Source organism: Gasterosteus aculeatus, chromosome 7, assembly GCF_964276395.1.
Source record: "Gasterosteus aculeatus chromosome 7, fGasAcu3.hap1.1, whole genome shotgun sequence".
NCBI classification, from domain to species: domain Eukaryota; kingdom Metazoa; phylum Chordata; class Actinopteri; order Perciformes; family Gasterosteidae; genus Gasterosteus; species Gasterosteus aculeatus.
The window spans coordinates 12,261,242-12,287,566 of NC_135694.1; the positions used below are offsets into that span (position 1 = coordinate 12,261,242).

At 43.8% G+C, this 26,325-nt stretch overlaps 1 protein-coding gene across 2 annotated transcripts; it reads right to left on the bottom strand.

Moving 5' to 3' along the window:
• Positions 1 to 878: 878 nt before the first annotated feature.
• Positions 879 to 24,525, bottom strand: mta2 (metastasis associated 1 family, member 2). 2 transcript variants are annotated; one of them, XM_078105760.1, is made up of 18 exons: positions 24,045 to 24,525; positions 16,783 to 16,850; positions 14,211 to 14,304; positions 10,300 to 10,417; positions 8,693 to 8,756; positions 8,491 to 8,608; positions 8,271 to 8,373; positions 7,649 to 7,748; positions 6,378 to 6,566; positions 5,521 to 5,595; positions 5,388 to 5,446; positions 5,204 to 5,304; positions 4,817 to 4,956; positions 4,465 to 4,693; positions 4,267 to 4,356; positions 4,073 to 4,191; positions 3,570 to 3,712; positions 879 to 3,345 (listed from the first exon to the last, which is right to left on the bottom strand). In XM_078105760.1, exons 1-18 carry the CDS (start codon positions 24,070 to 24,072, stop codon positions 3,201 to 3,203), a joined length of 1,983 nt encoding a protein of 660 aa, XP_077961886.1. In that variant the 5' UTR covers positions 24,073 to 24,525; the 3' UTR covers positions 879 to 3,200. The 2 variants fall into 2 exon arrangements, with proteins under 2 accessions (XP_077961886.1, XP_040037347.2); XM_040181413.2 differs by having other exon boundaries at positions 879 to 3,354.
• Between the last annotated feature and the right edge of the window lie 1,800 nt (positions 24,526 to 26,325).

The following is a 26,325-nucleotide window of genomic DNA, read 5'->3' on the forward strand; positions in this document are numbered from 1 at the left end:
CCTCCCGCCACACAAACAGTTTCTTCCCGTCGGCAGTCGGGTTCATCAACAGAGCCCGGTCCCCCACTGACTGACTCTGATATCCCACCGGTCACTTTCACTTGTCACTTTGTTGTCCGCTGGTGCACTTTATTTTGAATTTTTAAATATTAACTTATTTTATTTTTAAACTAACCCATAGTATTATATTTTATTCCTTGTGCAGTTGTCTTATCATCCAGTCTGCTGTTACACACCAACCGCCAATTCAAATTCCTTGTATGTCTGACATATTATGGCAATAAATATTTCCAGATAACTGGTCATCAGTATTTGCCACATTGAAGTGGTGTACATCATGTTGAGTCAAGTACTCATTGGTACTGAATGGGACACACAAGAATATTGCCTTATCATGCAGTGCAGCTAGAACCTCAATTTAATTTACAATTTAATTGTGAATATTAAAAAGTTAAAGTACACGTGCACTTTAAATATGGGGGGGGGGGGTAGCCATGAAGGCCACCGTAGTCCTCCAACACCCTTGTGAAAGGAGTGTCGAGGGGGAGATAATTAGCTGGTTCTGATCTGCAGCTTCACTACCAGATGCCAATAAATCCCGCACAGAGTTCCTATAATGCCAAAAACATTTACTCACATATCTCAAACTGAAAAATAGCTACACTACCCTTTTCATATCAGTATCAATCTAAGTTTGCCTAATAAAAAATAGTAAATTGCAATTAAAAGTATTAAAATGTCCAAAAATGTAAATTTCTTTTAGGAAATACTTAATCTTGGAATAAATAAGACAAAGACAGTGTTTGGTAGTTTGATAGCCAAGCGGTTTCCTCTAAAGTAGCAATGAGGTGAATACAGAGATAAACAGAGCCCATGACTGACCACGAAGAAAAAAAAAATCTTTATTTCTTTTCTTATCAAGATACATTAAAGGATACAGAGACGTCGGAATAAAAAACACTTGAGAAAAAGTTTGTTTGTAGCATGTTTTGTCCCCATCATACAAAAATCATCACCCTGTTCCTTTTGAATGTGGCCCCTGGTTCAAATGACACCCCCCCCCCCCCCCCACCCCATGAAGGAGAGCAATGTTTCACATGTACAGTAGCCTGGTTGAGTCATCTCCACAATAATGGAGCAGAATTACACACTTTGGATGTAAAAAAGTTTAAAATATGCCAGTTCTCCTTTTAGTCTTTACACAGATTAGTATTTGCTACAAACTCGACACTTCAAATTTCTTTTTTGGAGAAATAGTACAAAGCCCACATTGGGACCAAACTTTCTTATAAAACCAGCGTAAGCCCTCGGTGCTGTAGGGATTCGCGGGAATTATAGTTATCCAATTAACAACTTGCGTTTAGTACTCACCCTTTAATAACAGTACAAACGGGGAACCCAAAATAGACAAAGGAAACAAAAGCACACGGAGACAAGCTGAAGACGGCTCACCGCCCTCACACCTGCCCATTCTGCTCTGCATCGGCAGGCATTACCAGAGGATCAAGGCCATGCTTTAACATCAGACTCTTCTTGCCACGTTATTCCAGAACTTCATTTTTGGCCCCAATTGTCTTCCCTACATCTACATATTGCCCTTTAAAAAAAAAACGTTTTTTGTAACATAACTGTCTGTTTCCCACCAACCAAACAGTGTGAGCAATACTGAGGCTTTAATTCAAGAGTTAAAAGGGGTCCTTTTTTCTATTTTTGCACATTGTGGCTTCATTGTAGACCTCTGCAGACTTGAACATGGTACCTTTAAAGCCACACGTGTTCTCTTATCATGGCGAGTAACACAGTAACCTTGGATTTTCCTCCAACTACCAATGATGCGTCCTACAGGGTATAAGCGATGACCCTCTGCCCTTTGATTCCCGGCAGTATGTTCACATGTATTGGACTGAGGCAAAGAGCAGCAGCCGACTGCTCTCCTCCAACCGGATAAAAGCGGCTCTAAAAAGGAGACCGTAATGCCTGGAGATGGTGGAGACAGTATAGTGGGTTAATCAATAGGGAAAATATTAAGTGAGCACAAAACTAATGAGAGAAGCGAAGTCAGGATAAGGAAGCGTTATGGTCAGTTCAGCAAAAACTACAGGTAGTTGTTCCTTTTTTTTTTTAATTGACGTTAAGTTAACATGATGTGTAACTTCAACCACTTTGATGACTGAATCATCAAAGTGGTTTGTATATAGGTTTTGGAGTTTTAATTGATTAAAAAGCCATTGGAAGATGGCCCAGTCAGCTTTAATAGTTGTGATCTGCATTATTTTATGAAGTCATTAAGAAGATCAGCAGTCATTCATTCATTCGGACTGTACTCGTGTTTCCTACCAAGATGGCACTTGCGATTTTGTACGTGTGACACACACACACACACACACACACACACACACACACACACACACACACACACACACACACACACACACACACACACACACACACACACACACACACACACACACACACACACAGCTGATTTTGTGCTCACTCAGTACTTTCATCACTGAGGTGGGAAGGACTGGAGCTGTGTAATAACCCCTGAAAGTGTTACAGACAACAAACACTGTGTTCAGACGGGCTGAGGACGGCTCAACATCTCTCCTCAGCGTGTCTCCATAAGAACTTCCCCAGTACATACGAGCATGGACAGGCTAGGATTAAAAGACAGTCAGATTAGTCCCTGCTGGAATTACATTTTCTTATCAAATTAGACCGCCCCCAGCTCCCTCTCCTCACATACTGCAAGCTTCATTCAACGGTGCGTATATTTACACAGTTAGAGACGTCATGGGGGAAGAAAAACAAAGTGTGCTTTAACGCAGTTGTTTTTAGGATGAGACGTATTTCGATTTAAATTACACATTTAAAAACAGGTGAAATCAAAAGAGGGGAGCAAAAAATGATTCAGGATCTGGTATAAAATACTACAACGCCCATAGTGATGTGTGAGTATCGGTGTGTGTGTGTTTGTGCGTGATGGAATTGTACAGTCATTAAATGTGTGCATGTATATCTGTGTGTCACATCAACATTTGGGAAGTAACAGAAGACTAAAGAAAATAGGGAAATAAAAGACTACTGGTATGGCGTACTGTGCTGCCTGTTAAGTCAGGACCTGAGCACAGACCCCCCCCACCCCCCTCCAAAATCCCATGTCCCGGTAAAAGACCCCCCCCATGTTCCTCCACCCTTTAGTCCTCCAGGACGATGGGCTCACTGGTGCTGGAGGGGAGCAGGGGCATGGCCAGTGAGCGGGGGGGCGGTGGAAGTTTGATCCGGACCAGGAGGTGCGGTTTCCTTGCTGCCCGGCGCATCTCTGACTGCGTCAGATGTTTCCTCAGAGCCCTGGTTTACAGAGAACACCAGGACATAATGAGTTTACTTCGTCCGTCCGTCCGTCTGTCTGTCCGTCACTATCATGTTTCTATCAGCAGCTCACAGCCCGGAGATAGACACAAAACCAGGCCATAATTGTGGTTGAAAAAAGATCCCTCCTTTCTTTGCTGTCCTACAGAAGCATTTGAGCGATGTAGAAGAAGAAGAAGAAGAAGAAGAAGTACCTGGTGTCCTTTGTAGCCACAAACACCACAGGGTTGGGTGCCTCTCCCTGGCTGACCTTCTGCCGCTTGATCACCGACTGAGAGGTGGTCCTCATACCTGAAGTGTACGGCCTCCCATTAGCCGGGTAGGGCATGCCAGTAGCCTGTGGACCAATGACAGACCGGGTGAGTGAATCAGCCGGGTTCTCTGCTTACCATGGGTGAACAGACAGCCCCGTGCCGGTCATCAGGGAATGACAGATTTAGTGCAAACTGCTAATATTAACTTTCATCAGCCTTTGTCCGTTTCTTACACATCTACATGCCTCCAAGCAAAGATTCGTCAGAAAAGCAGTAAAGCCCACCTAATTTGATTGGCTGTCTGGGCCACATTGTACAACATTATTTACCTGGAACCAAAAAGTTAAGAAAATTGGAGGATGGGTTATGCCATTCAAAGAACGCAACGCGCATGAGGGGCGAGGGGGTGTGTGTGTGTGTGTGTGTGTGTGTGTGTGACTAACGCTGTCGAAGCCCCTCTTTCCCAGCAGGCTTTGGCCTACACGCGGCTGGCTGGCCTGATTCCGGTTGATGGGTGTCGGGGGTCCTCTAGACGCCTTCAATTTCAGAGGCGCTGAGATGGCTGCAGAGACGCAACAACACTCAACAACCAATCAAAACGTAGAAGGTACATGCTGAGAGACGTTGCGGTCCTTACCTAAATCCTTCACTATGTTGGCCAGAGACGGTCGAGGCACCAGCTTAGTCTTTAGAGGAGTTTTTGTGGCTTTGGGCAGCCTGATTATACCTGAACACAAACATAGTACAACGTGGTTTGAATTCATCTTCCATACGGTGAACTCACATAAAGACTTAAAGAGTGATTAACATGCAATAATAAGAGTGTTGAACATACACTCCGCTTTGACAGCATTGGCGTTGATGGAGGCGTAGGGCCGCCGCGCGGCACGGTGAGGCTGCAGGATGTCCTCGCATACCCGCCGGGCAATGCGGGTCAGCTTCGTGGTCTGCAGGATGAACGTCTGGCGGTTCTTGGCCAGCAGCTTGGCACGACCCTCGTTGCGGGTGAACGGCGACATGCCCTGGACCTCCTGGCGGGTCATGTGGCCGCGGGGGCCTGACTCCTGAACGGAGGACGAAGACATATTCTTAGAAGACAACTTCTTAGAAGACAACTCTTGAATGGAATGTTTACAGAACTCAAGCTTAACGTTGGGACAGTGCTGCTGGAGAGAAGAGAGACTTACAGAGCCAGCTCTTGCAGCGCCCTCTAGCTGCGTGGGCGTCTTCAGGCCTCCGTACTTCTTCCAGTAGATCCAGCAGGAAGCGCAGAGTCTGCACTGCATGTTGGGAGGGCCCCAGGCGTACCACTGAGGAGACTGGGCCGCTGGTTGGGTGGGAGGAGCGTTGGTGTTACGAGAGGTGAGTGCTGATCAACAAAGTTATCGTCTCCTAGACTGAAACTATTAAGGTGAAGCTTAATCCCTTCTGATCACGCCAGAATTAACAACCTTTGTTTTGATGTGAGTCCTGAAGATTTTTTTAATCATCGCTTTCCTAGAAATCAACTAAATCTGGAGTCAGTCCGTCCCACCCCCCCATCATCAAGTGGGTCCTTCACAGTGCGTACTTACTGTGGCAACTCTCACAGCTGAGGCCTTTCTGGAAGCCTGCTGCCCCGTTTATACCAGGCTTGCTCCCTGGCGCCATGATCTGGTTGGGGTTGGGTTTGGTGCTGGAGAGGGAGAGGAGAGTTATCCCGACCGTACTTCATACCAATGGTGGCTACTTTATGGAGCGACTTACAATGACACTTACTAGGTGGGGATGTACACCTGCTTCAGCTTGCTGTCCGCCTCTGCTGCCTTTAGCCGCTTCTAATGGAGAGAGAAAACAATTAGAAGAGGAGTCAAACCGAGGCGGTGCTTAGAGGGGCTCACTGCAGACCTACCTGTTGGATGTAGCGGTCAGTGGTCTTCCACATGTAGTAGAACTGGACCACACTGGCAAGCGACTTCCAAGGCAGCTGAAGGAGAGGAAGAATTTAAAACAGACCCTGTGTGCAGGATAAGCGGTTTGCAGATGGATGGATACTTATTTCAAGGCTGAAACAATTTTTCCAGAAACTTAAGCAGCTCTATAACTAAAAACCATTAATGGAAATTATTATCATCCAGGACACCACGGACCCCCGTTCATAACAACTTTGCTGCACCACTAACTGATCGGATTGAGTTGAACAACGAAGAGAGCTAGCTAACGTTAGCTGTTAGCAAAGTCCTGCTGAGCTTCAGCTAACGTTGATGGAGGTTGCATGGAGTCACATGCATTTAAGCTTTAATAAGCTCTATTTAGGGGTGTACAACTAATTTTAGTTAGGGGGCACATACTGCCCACTTCTCAAGTGGGCCAGACCAGGAAAATCATAGGAGACAGTCCTTTCACACTGTGCGCCCCCCCGGTAGACTAATGGTAATTAGATATTATCCTGTGGGCCAAAGATAATTAGTCTGTCCCAGGTGCCATTGAGCATTTGAATAAAATAATACTAAAATATATATATTTTTTTGATCAGTTGAATTGTGTGGCCTTCTGCAAGTAACCACTATACATTTTGAACCCAGGATCTAAATTATAATTCCACATCAAACTAGGGCTGCGCTGGCAATTGGCCGGAGGTCCTTCTTGGCATCAATAAATTTATGGTTTACTCAAAAAGAAATACTGTGATGTACAGTTAAACCGCAAAAATACTGTGATATGAAATCACATCACTCTTCATGCTTCCACAGAATAGAAGAAGCTTACAAAGTCTTGACGGATGTCGTTGAAGTCCTTGCCGTATTTCTCCAGAGCCTCCTCAAACAGCATGGCCTCCGAGGCGCTCCACTCCTCCATTTCATCGCGGCAGAGCACCGGGCCACCCTGGGGAACCAGCGTGGACATGGCTTTGGCCAGGTCATAGCTGTTCTTCTGCAACGTGTCCATAGCGTGGAACTAAGGGCAGGAGAAAGGTAAAGCTTCATCAGCATGATATATTAGACATATTAGAATTAGAAGAACATTGTTCTTAACACTGACAGATTGGCAGCTGGCTCGGAACATAAGGGATAAGCAATCCCAAGGAGCTATTTTCCAGGAAATTATTATTGCAGAAAACGCATTTACAGTCAAAGCTGAAGTCAATGTGGATACACAAGGTCACATGATCACATGTGGTCAGTTATTCTGGGGAACATGAGAAGTCTGCTGGTTGGTAATCAAACCCTGCATTGTGTGTGTGTGTGTGTGTGTGTGTGTGTGTGTGTGTGTGTGTGTGTGTGTGTGTGTGTATATATACATATACACACACACACACACACACACACACACACACATACACAAATCTGTACTTCTGTACTAACAACAAATGATAAAAGGCGTCAGCCGTCAAAATGTGCATGCCAATTTCACCAAACAAGGAATTAAAAAAAATATTCAAGTATTGAGGCCTAATTATTATGGTGTGAAAACACAAAATGTTGTGTGGAAAAACACACAACTAGGGCTGGGCGGTATACCGGTATAAGATTTCCGTACGATATGAATTTCTCACGTACCGTTCATACGGTTGTTACGCCATGAAAACTGACGTTGCTCTTCGGCAGTCGGCAGAATTTATTTTTACACGTCATCGAGGAGCGTGAGAGTCATGGTTATAACTTTATAACAATGAACTTTCTGTAACAGGGTAAAACACCACAGCAGCTTGTGACACATAAACAATTTGTAACACTAATAATTTACTAAGTACATTCATAAAAGTTACCCCGCCAAACGGCATGCTGGGTACTGCTCACAACACGGAAAACATGGAAAAGAGCGATACAAGAGGAACAATGAGAGACCAGAGATGCACGTCAACACAACTTGAGCCCAAGAGAGTCGCTGTGTCTGTTCAGAGGGTTTTTGGTTTTGGAAAATCCAACCTAAGTTAGATCAGAAAGCGATTCATTGCAAAGCATTGCAATATCAAATACCGTGATATGGATTTTTGGCCATACCACACAGCCCTACACAAAAATAAACAGACATCTCACCAGTGTGATGTCTCTGGAGGCTGCAGCTGCACTCATGTGGAGGCTGGGCTGTCGGATGGAGCTGCTGCAGTCAAGGGCCCGAGCAAAGGTTCCCACAGCCCTGAAATAAGACATTTTATGAGAGGGTGTGTGTGGGGAGCTGAATGTTTATGCATGAACACTAGATGGTGCGTTTGGACCATTTAATGGGCAGCAGGAGGATTCCCTCCAAAACCAAACTGGCAGTAGATTTCCTTTATCAAACTGTGCCCCTCCCCCAACCACTAGCGTAGTATCATCACCTGAATGTACATTTGTGATCAAACCTTATGAAAATGGTAAATGGTAATTACATTGCGCTTTTCTAGTCTTCTGACCACTCAAAGCGCTTTAACACTACATGACATCATTCACCCATTCATACAAAAATGTGTCTACACCCTTCATTTAAACAAAACCCTCCAAACTAGAGTGCACGTCTTATATCAACCAACCATAAAATATATTTCCACAAGAGATTATCAAAGTTGTTGCCAGTTCACACATTTCCTCTAGAAAAGCTTGCCTGGGGATGTCAGACGTTTTCATGGCAACAGGGTTAAGTGATGATGATGCAACGGAGTGACAGATGGGAGAGAGTTACCTTGCCACCACCAGGAACTGGTCTATCTGTGGGTCTTTGAGCTGGTTGTTGGGGTCCCACACTTTGGTCTCCAGCTTCTCCTGGATCCGGTTGTCCGACTCCCCTGAAACGAGAACAACTGGGTTTAACTTAGGGCGGGGAACATTTTTTTGTTTGTTTTTTAATATATAAAACAGTGTAGCATTTGCCTGGTGTGTCTAACTCAAAATGAGCTGCTCACCCTCAGCTAGCTTGTCAGGGATCTCTGCCTGGTACTTTGAGCCCACCCGGATCTCTCCCTGGTCAGCCAGTAAGGTCTTCTGGACGGGGTCGAAGACCAACGAGTAGAAGAAGCAGTCCTGGACCAAACACGCATACAATAATTACAGCTGCATGCAGGATGCACCAACACATTGAGAAAAATAAAACCGATGTTGTCTCACTTCTTTCTCCAGGTAGCCGGACAAGACGTCGGTTTCATTGAGGAGAGTGACGTTACATTTCCCCCTGGGGAGGCAGAATAGAGCATTAATTGACCAGAATGTCGAAGACAAAGATTGTCTACGGCAGGGGTCCCTAACTGGCGGACCGGATCCAGAAGCCGTCCCATCCGGACCTGGACCTAAAGCTGGTTTTGATTTGAACCTCAACGGGCACTTTTCAACCGGCGCTGCTTTGGTAGTCTTTACAGTAGTGACTTAAAGCACAGAACAATAGAGTTCAAACCATCCCAGGTGATATCACTCAACCAATCGAGTCTTTGTATTCCAGGCAGGATGAGATTGTCTCAACAGTGCAGAGATGTGGCAAATTACATATAAAAAGACTGTAGGAAGAAAAAAAAAAAAAAAAAGAAGCACAAACTGTGAACGAGTGAGACTGAGAAAACAAGAGAAAAGGACGGGTGAGAGAAAAAAGCAACAAATAGAGCTCTGCAAAGAGAAAAGTAGACTGAAAGTAGAGCATTTAATCCAGAATGGACAGACTCATTTCTGTTCATACATCCCTGCTGGGAGCAGTAAACCAGTGTCTCCTATGCTTAGAAACCATTGAAACGCCATTATGAGGCACAATAAGCACTTCCGCGTCAGTGTGAGAATGGCCCTGACTGCATTCACAGCCATTTTTTAAATCCTGGTTCGACAAGCTAGAGCTCAATTCTCCCACTGAGCAAAAAAGTGGGATATATACGGTCTACAAAACTGTTAAAACCAATTATTAAAATGTGTTTGGATTTCTTATTTATAATTTGCTGAGACGACTGTCTCACATGTGAATGTGTCCAAATATGAAACAGAAGGGGAAATTCAAGCTAATCTTTCCTTTATTTTGTTTTTTCTGATTGAAGCCTTTCATTTGAACATGTACAATTTTCACATTTTTTTAAATTTATTTTCAAATTCAATAACTACATAAAAGTAGGGCTGTAAGAATATTATTTGCAGTCATACATATATGTTCAGTTGTGAATTGTACTGACTTAATTTGCTTTGCGTTAGTTGTGTATTAGTTCAATGCAGATGTTGATAAAACTCTTTACCCCTATTTAAATCACAATAGTACACACAATAGTTACATTATGATCTTCTTGACCTTTGCTTCTGGAAACTTTATCTAACAGACATCTTTACATTATAGTTTAATACCCCTGCTCTACAGTATCAACAGGAAAAACAAAGGCTTGAAGACATGCAATAACGTTACAGCCAGCAAAAAGTATGTGTGTACTAACAAACCATTAGTGTGAAATGTGCATGTGGCTCCCATCCTAGCTTCTCTTAAGAACAAATACCACTGGGACTTCAGGGGATCAACATCCAAAAAGTAATCGGAATGTGCTGCAGAAGGAAGATATGGTCTGTTTGTCTCTCTTATCACATTCACATCTGTTGCTGGTGGAGTCAGGATGAGGAGGTGGCCGAGTCCCCTATTTTTGGATATCTAAAATGCGAACGTGTGCCCCCCCGTCACTATAGATCGATACATTCATCAACAGTAGAACAGGAAGTCTTTAAATAGGAAATAAAAGCAGCTGGATTCAGACACGTACCGTATGTGAGTAGCAGGTAACGATTCAAACTGTCGAGACAGGAAGAGTTCTCTGTGTTTGAGCTGGTGTTTCTGTGGTTCAGACGGAGTGGGCTGCTTGGACTCCTCCTCAAATTCTCCTGCAACACAAACACATGGCGGTCAGCTCGGTTTTCTGCCGTCCTGCAGGATACTGAAGGAGGTTATGACACTGTGGTTTTCCCCCCATCAGCAGACAATCACAGGTCACTGAACGTTTCTATGGGAAACCGTGTTTTTGTCTTCCACTTGTGACACCTTTGTAGAATAAACTTAGAAATATGGAATACGTCATGTAGTATGAATCCCTGGCTTTTCATTAATAGAGTCTGCCATGGTCCCGTGTGACTTGACATTTTTACCTGCCACAGCGGAAGGTGCTGATTTGAATGTGAATGTGAAACATTCATGTATGGACCACTAGGAAAAAAGTGCCATTTTTCCCTTCAGGATTTCAAAAACTGAAAGTAAAAGAACACCTTTGTTTTGGCAATTTGTCTATGACAGAAAGTTAAAAACGAAAGCATGCACACACACCATTCGCCTTTGTCATTAGCCCCGGAGCAGCAGATCACACAGTGGTCACCAGCGTGAGGTCTGCAATGCTGATTTTTGATAGAAATTTGGGTGTTTCCCAGTCTGTCCGGTTCTTCTGTTGTGCTCTTTTCTACGTCTCTTGGAGATGATTATATTTTATCTAGCGGTGTGTGTACTCATCTGCAAGTTAGACTGGTCGAAAAGAATTATTGTTTATTGGGAGCCTGCCTGTCAGCACAATGACAAGTGTGTGTGGCCCTTGTTAGTCTTCACATGAATAAGAAGGTTACGTTTGAGAGGAGTGCAGTCTTCTGTTAGACCTTATACCTCAGCTCAAGCCCTTGTAATGTAATGACCTTTAAGGTTTTTGTTCTCCGGGTTAATGTCTTACTGCCTTCATTGCATTTGCTTCAATTCATCAATTAATTTTAAGTTCATCCTGTTAAGCCAATTATGAAGTTGTTTGGTCAAATGGTGCAATTTTTCAAATAAGACTTCTTTAAGACAAAAGAATTTAAACTACTTGTTATTTTCCATTCACTATAATGTGCTCAGGGCTTACAGAGACTGTGATTAAAATGACTTCATGTTAAAACAATGTAACTGTTTACAAGACCAAATGCATAAGACATACATGTTTCCAGCAAAAAAGATAGTAAAAATGACGCCATTGCAGCTGTGTGTGTGTGTGTTTGTGTGTGGCCACTAGATTGCGCATTCCTAATTTCAGGCGGGTGAGTAGTTTGTTTCAAGCTGGAGGGGAGGGACTAAATCGCTCCATCTCCGTGGACTCCGCCCCTGCACTCAGCCACAGGAAACCCTGTCAGTGAGGGCAAGGGGGTGGGGGTGGGGGAGAGAGAGAGAGAGAGAGAGAGCGAGAGCGAGAGATAGCGAGGAAGAGGGACGGTACCTTAAGCCACACCCCTTTTCTGTTAACCTCTCAACCCCCCCCCCCCTCCTCCTCCTGTCCAGCTAGTCCCTGCCAGACAAAGTAGGAAACCCTGTGTACCAAACCTGAGGCGCCCATCCCCCCCAACATGTATCCCCAACTCCCTGCACACAGCACACACAGGGACACACACGCACACTCTTTACTCCTACAAAGACAAAAGGCAAGTCAGGATTAACCCATTGCGTGCTGTGGCCCTCGGGGACAGATCAAGGGCCTTTTGTCATGAGAAGACTTAATGTGTGCGTGTGTTTCAAATAAGGAGGAAGAGGGTAGCAGGAACTGAGAAGAGTGAGGCAGAGAAAGCTTGGTTTGGTACAAATGAGCAGCGGCAGAGAGAAGAAGCTGGTGCACTTCTTCATCACTGTAACAGGAAGAGCCCAAAGCCACACTGAGCATGCTCAATGAGACCGTGACACACATCACATGGACTATGCATGCACAACAACAGCGGCATGTTATGCTAAACAGCTAAATCAAAGATTTTTTTTTTTTTTTAACAGTCACCAGAATGAATTAACCTGACAGTACAGATGTTGCTCGTTAGTGTGGATGAGGAAAAGTGAACATTTAGATAACGACCCAGGCGAGGTCGGGCAGTGTAGTGGTGAACATTGCAACTCAGTCCCCAAGAAATATTAGAAGCGGATTCTTCAAACCCCTGGAGACACATTTGGCCACATATCTTTTGTAGCTTAAACACCAATGTACCATGTCATTGAGTGAAAAGTGCTCAAATCCACAGAGCTTAATGTTAAAATAGGAAACTGCGGAAATAAACCCGTCAAATAGTCACAGCCGCACCTTTTCCCCGCCCACTGTGGACCAGTGACATGAGCGCTGTTAAAAATGAAAATAGTAAGACTGTCAAGTGAAACAACAAAAAATGGTGTGACAAGAAAGTGTTTCCCAGGGGTCGCTTTCTTGTTGTTGAACCCAATTTAAAACGTAAACCTTGATATGAAAACTCTGCCCGTGTCCATTACGTATGCAGGTAAGATTCAGCCAGACCATTCAAGTTCTCCGAGATGGACGGCGATGTGCTGCAACACATGTCTCTGTTTAGCTCAAGTCATCATTTTGAAAGATTCAGTATCATCACTCGTATTTTTTCATTTGGTACACATAAGCAGCATTATCGGTGTATGTGTTTTATACAGGTTTGTAATCAAGGGGGGTAAAAACAGAAACAAATGTGTCAATGAAGTTCAATTTGCTTCCCCACACATCGCCTATAAAAATCCATTAAGGCAAAGCCATGTTTGTGAGGTAGACGGCGTGGCCTCTTGAATGATAAAAACCTGGAAAAAGGGGACATGACTATCTTTGTATTCTCTCACACTTGTCCACATAACCAGTGAACAAACCCTACATCTCTTAGCGTTGCAGAGCATAATAAAAAAACAGAGCATTATTGCATCCTTTTGAGGTGTGTGTGTGTGTGTGTTTGTGTGTGTGTGCAGATGTCTTTGTCTGGAGCACTGCGGCCCGGGAGCAAGGAGGGGGAGCTGCTGTTGGTGTCGGGGGGTAATGAGTGAGTGTGATCAGGCTTCAGTAGCCTGCATGCCATTAGCAACACCTCCACCCCACCACCTCCTTGGCCCTGATCACACACAAACAGAGAGGGGCTCATAGGCTGGATAGGGGGGCCGCACATGCTGAGAAGGTACTACTGAAATAACATATTTTTTATATTTAATATAAAAATCGAATTATTGATTAAATATGCTCAACACATTGAAAGGAACGCTGCAGATAAATGACTAGCTAATGATTGAAAACTATTGAAATTATAAGCCTCAATTATTGATACATTATGATAAATTAAACCATAATAGAATTCAAATGGGATCATGGATGTATAAAGAACTAGCTGCACCGTACGCTGTAGGACATGATGGCAACAGACAAAACAGCTGGACAGCCTCTGAATACAGCCCCAGTGAGCTAGTGTGTAGTAACGTCATCAGGACTAAACTGGACCAGAGCGGTTAAGCGATTTGTCACCTCATGTTTGAAGGCTGACAGTTTGAGTCTAACTGTTCTCAGAGAGTCGATGAACATCAATTAAAGAATTTGAATTCAAGATCTATCAGTAGCCCCAATTACTTTAAAATAGCCCCATTCCAATGCATATTCATTTACTAACAAAATTATAACTACGATTTAGTACATATATATATAATGAACAAGCTGGAGCCTAACGCAACACTGATGTTCTTCCTTTAACAGCAGACGCAGGCAGTGGTCCAGTTTACAGCATAAAGGCTGGAGACGTGCGTTGGGACTTTTTAATGTGGAACACAATGTAGAAGAGGTTGATTAAAGACAGCGAGCAACATGGCACCTGCTGACACACAGGAGGACACAAGGAGGGAGCCGAGGGGAGCTTTGGGTTTCGTACTCACTTGCGTTGCTGTCAGCAAGGGTGTTGAGGTTTCCTGAGATGTCCCGCCTCCTGAACAGACACACCACCTTCGCCTCCACGTTCCCATTGGCGGTCTGGAAGTGGAGAGTCAGCAGTTACAAGCTGGCTTGTTACAAAGCCCCGGTATAGGTACCTCAGTTAGAGCGGCTCGTTGAGGAGTCATTAGTCACAGGTACGAACCAGGGCTACGCAACATTTACATTTCATTCAACAGTGTAATTCTTGGCTTATCAGTAAAGCGGACAGAAAACTCTTTGATTGTAAGCACAGGTGCACGTCATATCTAGAGCTAAAATGTTTATTCTCTAACACCAGGCTGTTTTGTTTACGTTCTAGCTAGTGCAAATACTAGGGGACTTTTGGTGAGCTTCAGCAGCTGAATATGATCGTTTAAAAGCTAGCGTATGAAGCATTTAACTTGTTGTTCTTCTGCCCGACCCAGAAAAGTTAAAGCAAATCACAAAGTGGATTGACACTTTTTTGCACCCCTACTATGTTGAGAACCACAACTTTAGCACACTTTGCTAACGAGATAAAACATTAGGCGCAGCCTTGTTAAGGAGACACAGATACTCTACAAGCATATGGCGTTATATTTGTGCCACAATCCTGAGCGCGTAATTTTAAGTTTTGAGCACAGAGAACTATATTTTAGCAAAGAAAAACATTCCGTGCGCGCAGTTTACTCGGGTGCCCTCTCCACAAACTGGTTTTCTGCGCGCAGGCAGCCGTTGCGGCGCTCTCTCCACCTCTGCGCTCGCTCGACGTTTCACTCACGCGCTCACTCGACTTGCATCAGCGTTACATTTGTGCCACAAAACCAACTAATCAGAGAATTAAAGAAGGTCAATTGTGATTGGCTTTTGGTCTCCAATCACAAGCCGCCTCAACGCTGCTGCAAGTCGAGCGAGCGCAGAGTGAAGAGGTGGAGAGAGCGCAGCAACGGCTGCCTGCGCGCAGAAAATCAGTTTGTGGAGAGGGCACCCGAGTAAACTGCGCGCACGGAATGTTTTTCTTTGCTAAAATATAGTTCTCTGTGCTCAAAACTTAAAATTACACGCTCAGGATTGTGGCACAAATATAACGCCATACAAGCAAACCATAGCTACAGTGGGGAAAGAGGGGAGGGTGGTAGCAACACTATGACGGACTTCCTAGTGTCATTGAAAGCACTCATTCCATCGCTGTGTGTATAGTTCAAGAAAGATATATTTTTGTACTGAGCTGAATGCTAATTGTGTAATTCTTTATAATTTATTCAGGACTACGGGCAGTTTGTTATGTCTAAGATCCTTTTGTTTTTTACATCATGAATGATTAAACAATCTGTTTCTTTTTTCAAAAGGAGGAGAAACAAGAAAATCATCCCAGCAGGTGAATGGTGAACTTGATGGAGACCGTGGTGAATGACCAGCTGGTGGTTATCCATCTGACTTTAGCCTGCTATAAGAGTGTCTGCTCTCTTCTGCCTGTGCGACAGCACTTTCTTCACACATGCGAGTCCAGCCAGTAGATGCGTGCGTGTTGCCCCTCTGCTCTGTTCTCTGAAGGGCAACGTCAAAAATGTTCCCTTTCAATCAGGGCAATTCCTTCACAGTTCATGCTATGGCGGATTTGAAGATGTGTGTTGGTATCATCTTGAAGATTATGATATGTCCGCCTCCTGTAGCACCACTTCAGGTACTTGCTTTTACCCTGGATTGACCTTGATCATAGGAGCAAAGAAAGCATCCGCACAAACACACCGCGCGATCCAACATGTTCCAGCCAGGAGCTGCAGAGCTGAACACTCTGACCATCATTCATTGTGCTCAGCAGCCATTAGCACACAGGACCATGCCGTCCTACTGCTGCTCAGCAAAAGCCCTTCAATGTAAGAGTGTTACATAAATGAGCTTAATCCTTTGACTGGGAAACAAGCCTGTGTCATATGCTGCTGTTGATGCTGTTGTTATACAAAGCTCCTATACCGGTGTGCTGTGATTACAGTAACCACCGCACAGCATGAGCAGAATCCAGGATGGACCAGGGATACAGTGTGTATGGGTTATTGTGTGGACAGTATGATGACTGGAATGATCCCTGAGGTGTCGTTAAAAAAGAATGAACAGACCGTCCGCTTAATCAGAAGGTTCGGTGTCTAAACTCTGCAATACGAGCTAAAAGACGACACACAGCCTGATCAGAGTATAATAGGCCAACACTACCAGGTATTTTACAGGCTCTGGTATCGATCCAATTGTGTGGTAATATGGAGTACTGATTCATGTTATTATCAATCGGTGACAAAGTTCCGTATCTGAGAGGGCATCTTGCTGGGAGCGAGACAGAGAGACGCATTGAGTCCGGCTCGGGTTACCCCACCCCACTTCTACCTATGTGTGACAGCTGCTTGCTGATGTGCCCTGTTTGGATTTAGAATTACCCTTTGATAATGGCCCAATTAACTTCACTTATTAACATAATATAATTATAGCAAAAGCTCCATTCAGTTATGGAGCTGTGAGATGATAGAGAGAGTGATAAAATGGAAATATAGAGAAACAACCAACCTTGTTGAGCTCTTCTATTCTACGGATCAGGTACGGGTTGCTCGAGGAGTTCTCAAAGTAAACATAATCTGAAAGAAACAGAAAACGATTAGATTCATGTTCACAAGTAATATTCAAACAAATAAAAGAAACACTCTTTGTGTATTTGTCCGCTGATGGTTCAGGTCTCTTCTGGACAGACAACAACACAGCTCTGTGGCTGTACCAGGGTGGTATACATGTCAAAATGAACGCGCCAATTGATTATTGTGGGAGTGGTTTATGCAATATTTATAGTTAACGCAAATTTGTTTACTCCCGGTGTACGTTGACCCCCGGAAATGAAACCGCTGCTCACTGCAGTCAGGAGAGACAGAGACAGTAGCTGAAGATGGAGGTATTGGCATTGGAGGTAAAACAAACTGAGGTGCACCGTACAGCAGAGAACTGTGCAGAGGTATTCTTCCATGTGTCAAACAGAAGGGGGGTGAGTGGCAAACGGACCACTTAACACACTGCTAGGCTAAGCTAGCTGCTGGGCTAAGCTAGCTGCTAGGCTACTTCCAGCTCAACATCTACCCTCCGTGGCACACAGTCTGCAGAGGACCACCCCCGTGTCCCTAAAAGACAGTGGTTGGGAAATGTCATGGCTAACAAACACAGCAGTCAAATGATGGAGAGTTGAGAGCAAAGAGCACGAGGACAGCAGGAAGAGTCGCTAGTTCAATATGTTGCACCCGGTCTGTGTAGTTTGGGGTTAAAAATATATATAATTAAAACAGTGTTTAAAATACACACTTTCTGAAGTGATTACTCGTTGATTCAGTCTGCTGCTTCAGTCAAACTGCAATTAATGAATTTCAAAATGTTGTTTAGTCTATTGATGTTATGTATGTGTGTGTATGCAGAACGTTTTTGTTTTTCTTCCCCGCGTGGGCAGTTCCGCCCGACGCGTAAGTACGTGGTGCTCACAGCGAGTACAAGGGGACAGACTACAAACTACCCCCCGTCCGCCGAACCATTTGCCCGACCGCAATTTTTCCACACATACCGGTGCATTGGTGTAACAACTTTTGACGCTATTCGGCAGGCAGCAAAATGTTTTGTTTACACCCGGGCACAGCTCTACTAACTTGACCTTCTTGGAATTGAGTCATTACGTTACAACTAACGCTCTTTAACAGGGTAAAACCCCACGACAAACAATGCTGCTGGGTACAGCTGGCCCACTATCACAATGAGGAGAAACTGTCGATATATTAAAAAACGGGAAACAGTGATGCAGACCAGAGATGCACCACACACAACCCAACTTGTCCCCAAGACAGGAGCTGTGCCGGGGTTTGGAGATTTTGTTGGAGAAAATTATTTTTTGCAAACACGCTAACAAGCTAACTTGGTTTTCGCGTCAATGAATGAATGAATGAATGAATGTGTTCGGGAAAATCAATACCCTGAATCATACAAAATACCGCGATAGGCCATAGCGCCCAGCCGTAGGCTAGACTGGCACAACAGAGCAGAGTTTAGGCAATCTTATGGATCGGAACGCGTTTAAGTGACACACACCATTCTAATTGCAGGCCTGTCCGTACAAGACTGAGAAGCTGTTAGGTGAACTGGATCCTGTCAGCTCAGTGAGTGGACTGGTGGAAAGTGGTCCGTCCAGACTGCGGACCAGCTCTATGTGAATTGCACTGTTAACCAGAAGGGCACTCAAAGAGGATGGTGGTGATACTGTTGGTGGCACAGGACTACGGTGTTGATACGTTATGTTCTCTGATTGATGAGCCAACCATTGTCTCTGAGGTGGCTGCATCAAGAGCCACAAATTGAGACTTACCTTTAAAGTTCCTTGTCATATGCTTTTGTAAAAAAAAAAAAATAAATAGATTAACTTTCCATGGAAAGTTTCTGTAAGATTTACGAAAATTTACAGTAAATTTTCAGCCCCTTTGTAAACCTCGTTCTAAACACGACATGAGACTAGTGTAGGTTGAGATGTGAGTTTAGTGCGGTGTGCTGATGCTTACTGGGCAGGGCAGTCAGTGTTTCCCCTACCATCAAGAGGGGGGGGGGGCAGCGCCTAAAAAGTCTGGCATTTAAAAAAAAAGTCCTTTGCCCACCACAGTTCCGCTACAACACGTGCACGCTAATGCACATATACGCATGTGGCGCTCACACCAGCAGACAGAGAGCACCAGGCGGACAGACTACAAACCAAAAATAGGTCAGATTCAGATAGAGCCATGTTGATTTCATTCTTCATCTTTATCACACTCTCTCACACGTGCACACACAGATATGACCTTGAACTTAAGGGTTGATAATGTCCCTGATCTCATCGATCCGGGGAAAAAGCTTTTGGTTAAATAATCAGTGTGAATTTACCTTTCGGTCCAGCAAAGAATGAAGGTACTCTCTACTTCAATGAGAAACATAACACCCGTACTACAGGTCAGTAAAAATAAAATAAAAAAAGTGAGGGTCACAAGCTGATGTAACTCAGCAGTAGTGTCAACGGGCTACTGATAAAAATAAGGTTCCAATAAGTCACTGTTTTCTGCCTTTCTTCCTGCATGTGATCAGACGAACGGAATCCCACAGCGTTATTATTTATAAATTGAATTAGTCATTAAGGGGTTCGGTTAAACTGGGATTACGGTATAGTGTTAATGGTACTGGATTTCACTTGGCCAGTGTTCACGTGTTGCAAAGAATAAGCAAAATCCTACCTGCAAACTAGTCAATCTGGTTTTTCCAGTTTAACAGCTTTGAAAAACAAGTGTTTGGTCTTTATTGGGTTTTATTAATTTACCGCTGTATGTATGTATGAATGTGTGCTGGCCTCATCCTCCTCCATTGAATCCACAGCCCATTCTGGTCACCACAAGTAACCCCTCACACACACACACACACACACACAACACTGACCCAGCCTACACTTCAACCACGCAGTTCTTACGAGAGAGGGGGAGATCAAGTGCAATGTGCATTAAAAACAGAAATCACACAAAAGTCCTATATGAACATTGCCACATACAATCCTAGCTGGATCCAATCCAGCAGCTAGTTCAAGTTCAGGTGTGAGTGAGGTGAATCTGGTCACGTAAGGAACCTTGTGGACTTCTCAGAGAAGCATCAGTAAGGTCAGAAAGACCAGGCTAGCAAAGAGCAGCATGACGGTCTGTAGTCCTAATATCACAGCAACGACCACGTAATTCAGACAGAAGGGAAAGTGAAACTCAGAATAGAGTAGCTCTGTTAGTAGAAGGTCCCTGCACTTTACAATGCAGGTGTATAAGAGACATGGCAAAAGGAGAGAGAACACCTGGAAGGCGGTTGGTGTGGCAACAAGGCATATCCCGCTAAACTGAAATGTTATCAAACACCCAGTGAAGCCAGTTATCACACCACTGAGGTAAACCTGCTGGGCAGAGGACAGAATGGGTTGGGCAGCCTGGGTCGCCACACAGACAATCCACTGAGTGAGGAACCTGTTAGCAGCATCCCTTTCACATGTGGGTATTGGATTTTGAACAGCAGCAGCTCTGATCACATGACATCGGCACAAAAAGCTGACTCACTCCACTTCTTCCTGCTGACTCGAGCGGTCTGTCCAAAAGCCACAGACAAGCCCTTCCTCTGCAAAAACCTAAGTAGAGCCCATACAAGTGTCACTTGAATTCATGTTTAGTGAACACTAGCTCCGCCTTTCTCGTTTGCAAATCGTTGGGTAAACTGTTCTCTAAAAATTGTTCAGCAAGATGGACGAACAAGGAATTTAACTAGGGCTAAGAGAGATGGCATAAAAGAAAAGTGGGGATGTTAATAATTAACCGTTGAAAGGACTGATCTACATTGGAAACAGGTCAATTAGTGATCTACGCCCATGACACTTTTCTGCAGGTTTTAAGAACAAAACACAAAGCGGACATACGCAAGGTGGTTCTACCTTGCGAAAGCTGACTCCCGCTGTGCATAATGGCACAGGCAGCCTCAACGGCACAGACATTGTTCCGCCGGTAGCAAGTCATTAGCAGATAACCTTAAGTTAGCCTAACTTGCCCGGTGATTCACTGTGGCTACCGATTGGTGCCATCAGACAAAGAAGTTACTCTCAATAAACGTATCGCTTAACGCTATAAGACTCCCGCTTACAGGACATCAAGTTGCTAACTGCGTTCCTTTTAACTGTTTTTTAACATATGGCTGGGGAGTATGGCCACAAATCCATATCCCGGTATTTTGTACGATTCTGGCAGTATCACAGTATTTTTTTTCTCGGGTAAACCCATTAATTTATCAATTCCGAAAAAGCTGCCAGCCACCTGATCAGCTGTTCACGGCTCCTTGTTGCGACAACGGTTGAGCTGTACAAAGCATGCAGTTGTAATTTTATATTTGTGCCTTTACTAGTGTAACAATTTGTTTGGTCAAACTTTGCTGTGCTGTTTTACCCTGTTAAAGAGCTAATTTGTGGGTTTTTAATTGTTGTTATAAAGCTATAACCATGACTCCATTTCAATACAAGTAGCTCCGACCACTGCAGTGAACAATATATTATGCCGCGTGCCGGAAAAAACCTACTTATTACAAACTGTTATTGGTTGTAATTTAAAGGTGTTTTTTGGACTCACTGGATAATTATTGTTTTTGTATGTTCAGATTTAATGATAAATAGGGGCTCAAGATGCAGACTGTTCACAGTTGCTAACAGCTTCAACTGAGAGATGTCGGTCTTTAAAATATGGATCAAGACTAACATCCATTTATCATACAACTACCAAACACAGTGCCTCCTGCAGTGCTTGATGCAGTTCTGCACAGTCGTGTGGCTTCATGTCAAGCTCCATCTGGTCCTCCCACAAGCAGGGACACAGAGCCTCGGGAGGATACCAGTGGGTTTCTGATGCATCATCACTGCCAGAGATGGAGAAGGAAGAATTCAGACAGGAGAGGATTTATTGCTCTACTTAGCACACTGATGAGGAGCCTGACCAGAAAAGCATCACCTCCTTGTTTGCAGCAGGAAGACAACGGCACCAAATTACATAACACCCACTAATGCACAAAAAGGGGATCTACACTCTTGTGTGCCTGGCATCACTGATTCTAACTCTAAAGATGATGAATGCTAGGAGTCACTTTTATGGAGTAGTGGCTGCGCAGCCAAAAAACGCTTGGGTGACGTGTTGAGAAATGTGTCAAGAGGGACCAGTGCATGCAATTAGCAGTGAATACGGTCATATTTCAAAACAAAATATTTTTCAGGGGAAAAAAAGTCAAATTTAAAAAATCTCTCCGGTACCAAGTGGCCTGTGGCCCGGCGACGGCCCGGTGGTTGGGAACCACTGACGTAAGGGACGAGCTGGTGGTTTATGTTTTTTTTTACAATGTTGGGGAAATTATCCAAAAAAGGCAGCCCTGAGTGTTTGTTGTGGACATATTGGGCTGGAGTGGCGCAGTACGCTGGGTGCTTGAGGGTGAATGAAGAGGAGAAAGCCCTTTGACTGATATCTGAGGAAGATAACGATCTTACATACGGGTCGAGCACAGCGTGCTTCAAGAGGACTTGTAATATACAGAACTGTCGGTACCAGTCAGCTGCAACACCTGGAAATCCCCTGGATTCATTAATATGAACTAATTCTGACTGATTTAAATGCTTAGATAACAATGTGTGGAAGGAGGAAGAAAAAGTCTAAATAACTAACTTCCCCTGATACTTAAAGTCCATGATAAACCCAGTCTAGTCTGCAAATACAAGGGGGCAAGAGATGCGCTTTCCATCCGCTGAGGGTCCAGACACGGTGCCACCATATTTAGAGAATCAAGTAGCTTTATATCAATATGAACAAAACAGCCCGGACACACTTATGTGATCGTACCAGCACTTCAACCATTTCGGTCGCCACAAAATGGTACAAAATTTGTACCAAAATGGTACAAAGAGGTCGTAACAAGCACTGGAAAGACTAGGCTACACATCAAAATACACTCAAGTCCACGTCGAAGGATCGAGGCGGAAATAGTGGAGGCTATTAATATCGCTCCAAACTAGTTTGTACCGATGGTTTGTTTCTCTCCACTAAATTGTGACATTTGGGGTCACGATATTTAAAAAGCGAGTAGGGTTGAAACCGAAATAATGCAATAAACACTACACGGGACGCTGTGAAACATTATATAACGTTTTATAGCCTACTTTCATTTTGATGAGAAGCTACGGTTTACAACCAGCGGCGAAGTAGCGGTGCATAATGGCACAGGCAGCCTCAGCGGCACAGACATTGTTCCGCCGGTAGCAAGTCATTAGCAGATAACCTTAAGTTAGCCTAACTTGCCCGGTGATTCACTGTGGCTACCGATTGGTGCCATCAGACAAAGAAGTTACTCTCAATAAACGTATCGCTTAACGTTATCTTCGCATTTCAGGAGCCAAGCATTCACTCAAATGCAACCTCATACAGTACAGCGCGCTAAGCTAATGGCATGTAGCATTTAAAGTTAGCTAGCACGGCTACCGCTATACTTTGCATACGAATTGATATGGCGGAGGCAATAATGAAATTAACCCACTCACGGACAAAGCTAGGAGGCTTTAGCTAGCTTCCCCCGACGTCGGCTGGACGCTGACTTCTCAAAAGCTAACATTGACTTAGCAGTTTATGCTAGCTAGCATCGTGTTCGCTCTCGAGACGTTACCGTTTGTAAAACCAAAGACGTATGATCCAAAATACGCGATATGACGGACGATTTGCTTACTTACAGAAATAAATACAATTCCGCAAACTCAAGTATCAACCAGGACGCGTTTATTTCAAATTAAACACCAACTTTCACAATCGGTTCATGCTGCCTAGAAGCTGCCCGCCGTCGGGTAATGTATTCTGGTGGACACTAGTCGGGATATCACGCCAATCTTTTTTTAAAGTTGATATTTTCCAAAAAATCAAACACCGCTGTGTATTATATCGGTGCCGAACGTTAACGCACATCCTGCTGGATTGAACCGGGTATAAACTAACGTTAGGTCACAAGGTTAGAAGGATTTACATTTGCTCATTAATTAAGCCACATTAACTACATTGTTTGAGGTTTTTAATAGATTTGACGTTCGTCCATGCAAGACCGGACCCACGCACAGACACTAGGCGGGCGCTAGCGTTAGTTAGCGGCTAACCGCTCAGACAGCTAGAGGCTAGCTAGCCACCTTGCTGTCGAAACGAACAATCACGTTGTTGGAGGGGGGTGTCTTAAAAATGTATAACATTCCTTACCTCCCACTCGGTACATGTTGGCCGCCATTCTCTTTTAACCTTTATCAAAAGTAGTCCCGGGGTATTCCCCGACTGGGTAGAAAAAGGTCGATGGGGATCTATTTTATTCCTTCATTTATCGCAGATACCCCCGCCGCGAAACAAAGCCGGCTCCGGACACAACAAGCCGAGATGTGGCGGGTAAAAGTTGAAAGTTTCCGTTGGTAATGTTCCGGAGGTTATCCCCAAAATGTTCAAGTCTTTGTTTTCGGTCCCTCCGACGACCTTCCTCTCCTCTTCCTCACTCACTCACTCATTCACACACGGCTAGCCTGTCTCTTACTCCACTCTTCCTCCCATCCTCCGCTCCCAGCTTCATCCTCCTCTTCTTCACCTCCGCTCAGTTCAACACACTCACACACACGCTCACACACACACACACACACACACACACACACACACACACACACACACTCTCACTGCCCCCCTTCGCTCGTGCGCTAATCGTCATCTTCGGATAATGTCGACAATCTCCGGCATGTCACAATTAACTTCTTCACTGGCCTTGGTTTAAGACATTACCTATTTAAAGTATGAACTATAAACGCACGTGCATAACTAAGTGTGTAAAACGCCACACACACTTTTTGAGATCATAACGTTGTTTAACTAATGGACACATTTTTACATTTACGTCTGCACACATGACACACATGATCTAAGAGGAAAGAAAGCAATGTTGGTGCTAGAACTAACTTATTCATAGCAGGAAGTTGGGAATGTACGGAAATACAGGTTTCATATGGTCACTGGGGGAGTTTTTGCATGAGCCTATTTAAGTATGCAGGTCTTTACTGAGGGAAACAAGTGGAGGAAATGTTGGGGTATAATGGCTCAGATTATATATATATTTAAATTGAAAAACAAGACAAGAAAATTAGAATCAGTAATTACTTGTTTATCTAAAACTATGAAGTGAAATTAAATATACGTTACTTTAGTCAGCCAAAAAAGGGGCATAGTCCAAACATTTTCCCATCTGTAATCTGACTACATCAAAATTATCTCCGAGGGTTTCACAATGTTGTCTTTAACACTCAAGTCAGTTTTACAATTATTATTGAAAGTGTGCGATTATAGCGGATTAGTCTGATGTCTTTGCTGGTTCGTAGGTCGTGTGTTGTAGGTGATAAGCCTGAGCCTCTGTAATCAATGTTGAACCGATTTATGTTCTACTGTTAAGTTTGGCTGAATATTACCATTTCTGTTTTGTCAACTGGTTTGTTCCATACAGAAAATAACAACATTCACTGACAGTTTTAGTATAGGTTTGAGTTGTTGTCTCATCATTTTGATGTATGAAATCAAAAGACTTCACTTTGTCTCACATGACTGTGGCTTAGTATCGCACTAGCACTATTTTGATCAATTTCATGACTGTCTTAGCCGCAATTTCCATTTAATATCCGACCATATAACACAAGTCTCAAAGATACAAAGCTCATGGCAATACATATCAACCCTGTTTGTTTACTAAATACAACCCATTAGAAATATATCAGCAGTTTGCAAAAATAAAATATTGAAATTGTGAAAAAGGGAACTCAATAATTATTCACGTTGACAACGGTAAATTGTGCACTTCCTCCACATGAATAACTGTAAAACAAATTCATGCAACCTGATTCTCAGAGTGCGATGGGGATGGGGACTTCCCATCTTTGAGAGGGTCATTTCTCATGCAGGCAAAGTCCTACGGTGAAGTTAGTGGACATTTCCAAAGTAAATGCAACAATTTAACAACATGACTTATAGAATAATAACCTTTGACAAGACGGTGGGTGAGAGGGGACCACAGACGTCCTCCAATCAGGGGGTTGGTGGCAAGACACTTAACCCCGACATTGCTCCTGTAGCTACAGTGTGTGAATGTTATTTACTGATGGGCAGGTGGCACTGTGTAAGGTAGCTCCTGTCATGTGTGAACGGGTGAATGATGTCATGTAGTGTTAAAACGCTTTGAGTGGTCGGAAGACTAAAAGTACAGTCCATTTAAATATGAATAAAGGAAAGCCAGAACTCCATAATTGGTCAGTCAACTCAGCATTCCTATTCCGTCTACAAGCCGTCTAAATAAAGCTGACTGAAGTCATTCACAGATTTGGTGACAAGTGTTTTGCCAGAGGTAACCCTCTTTAGCTTTCCTTCTGGCAAAAGATTTTCAGAGAGAATTTCCAAAAGTGTGTCTCTCACAATTGGACTTGAAGTGCGGGATGTTTCCCTTTATAAGCCGCTTCAATTG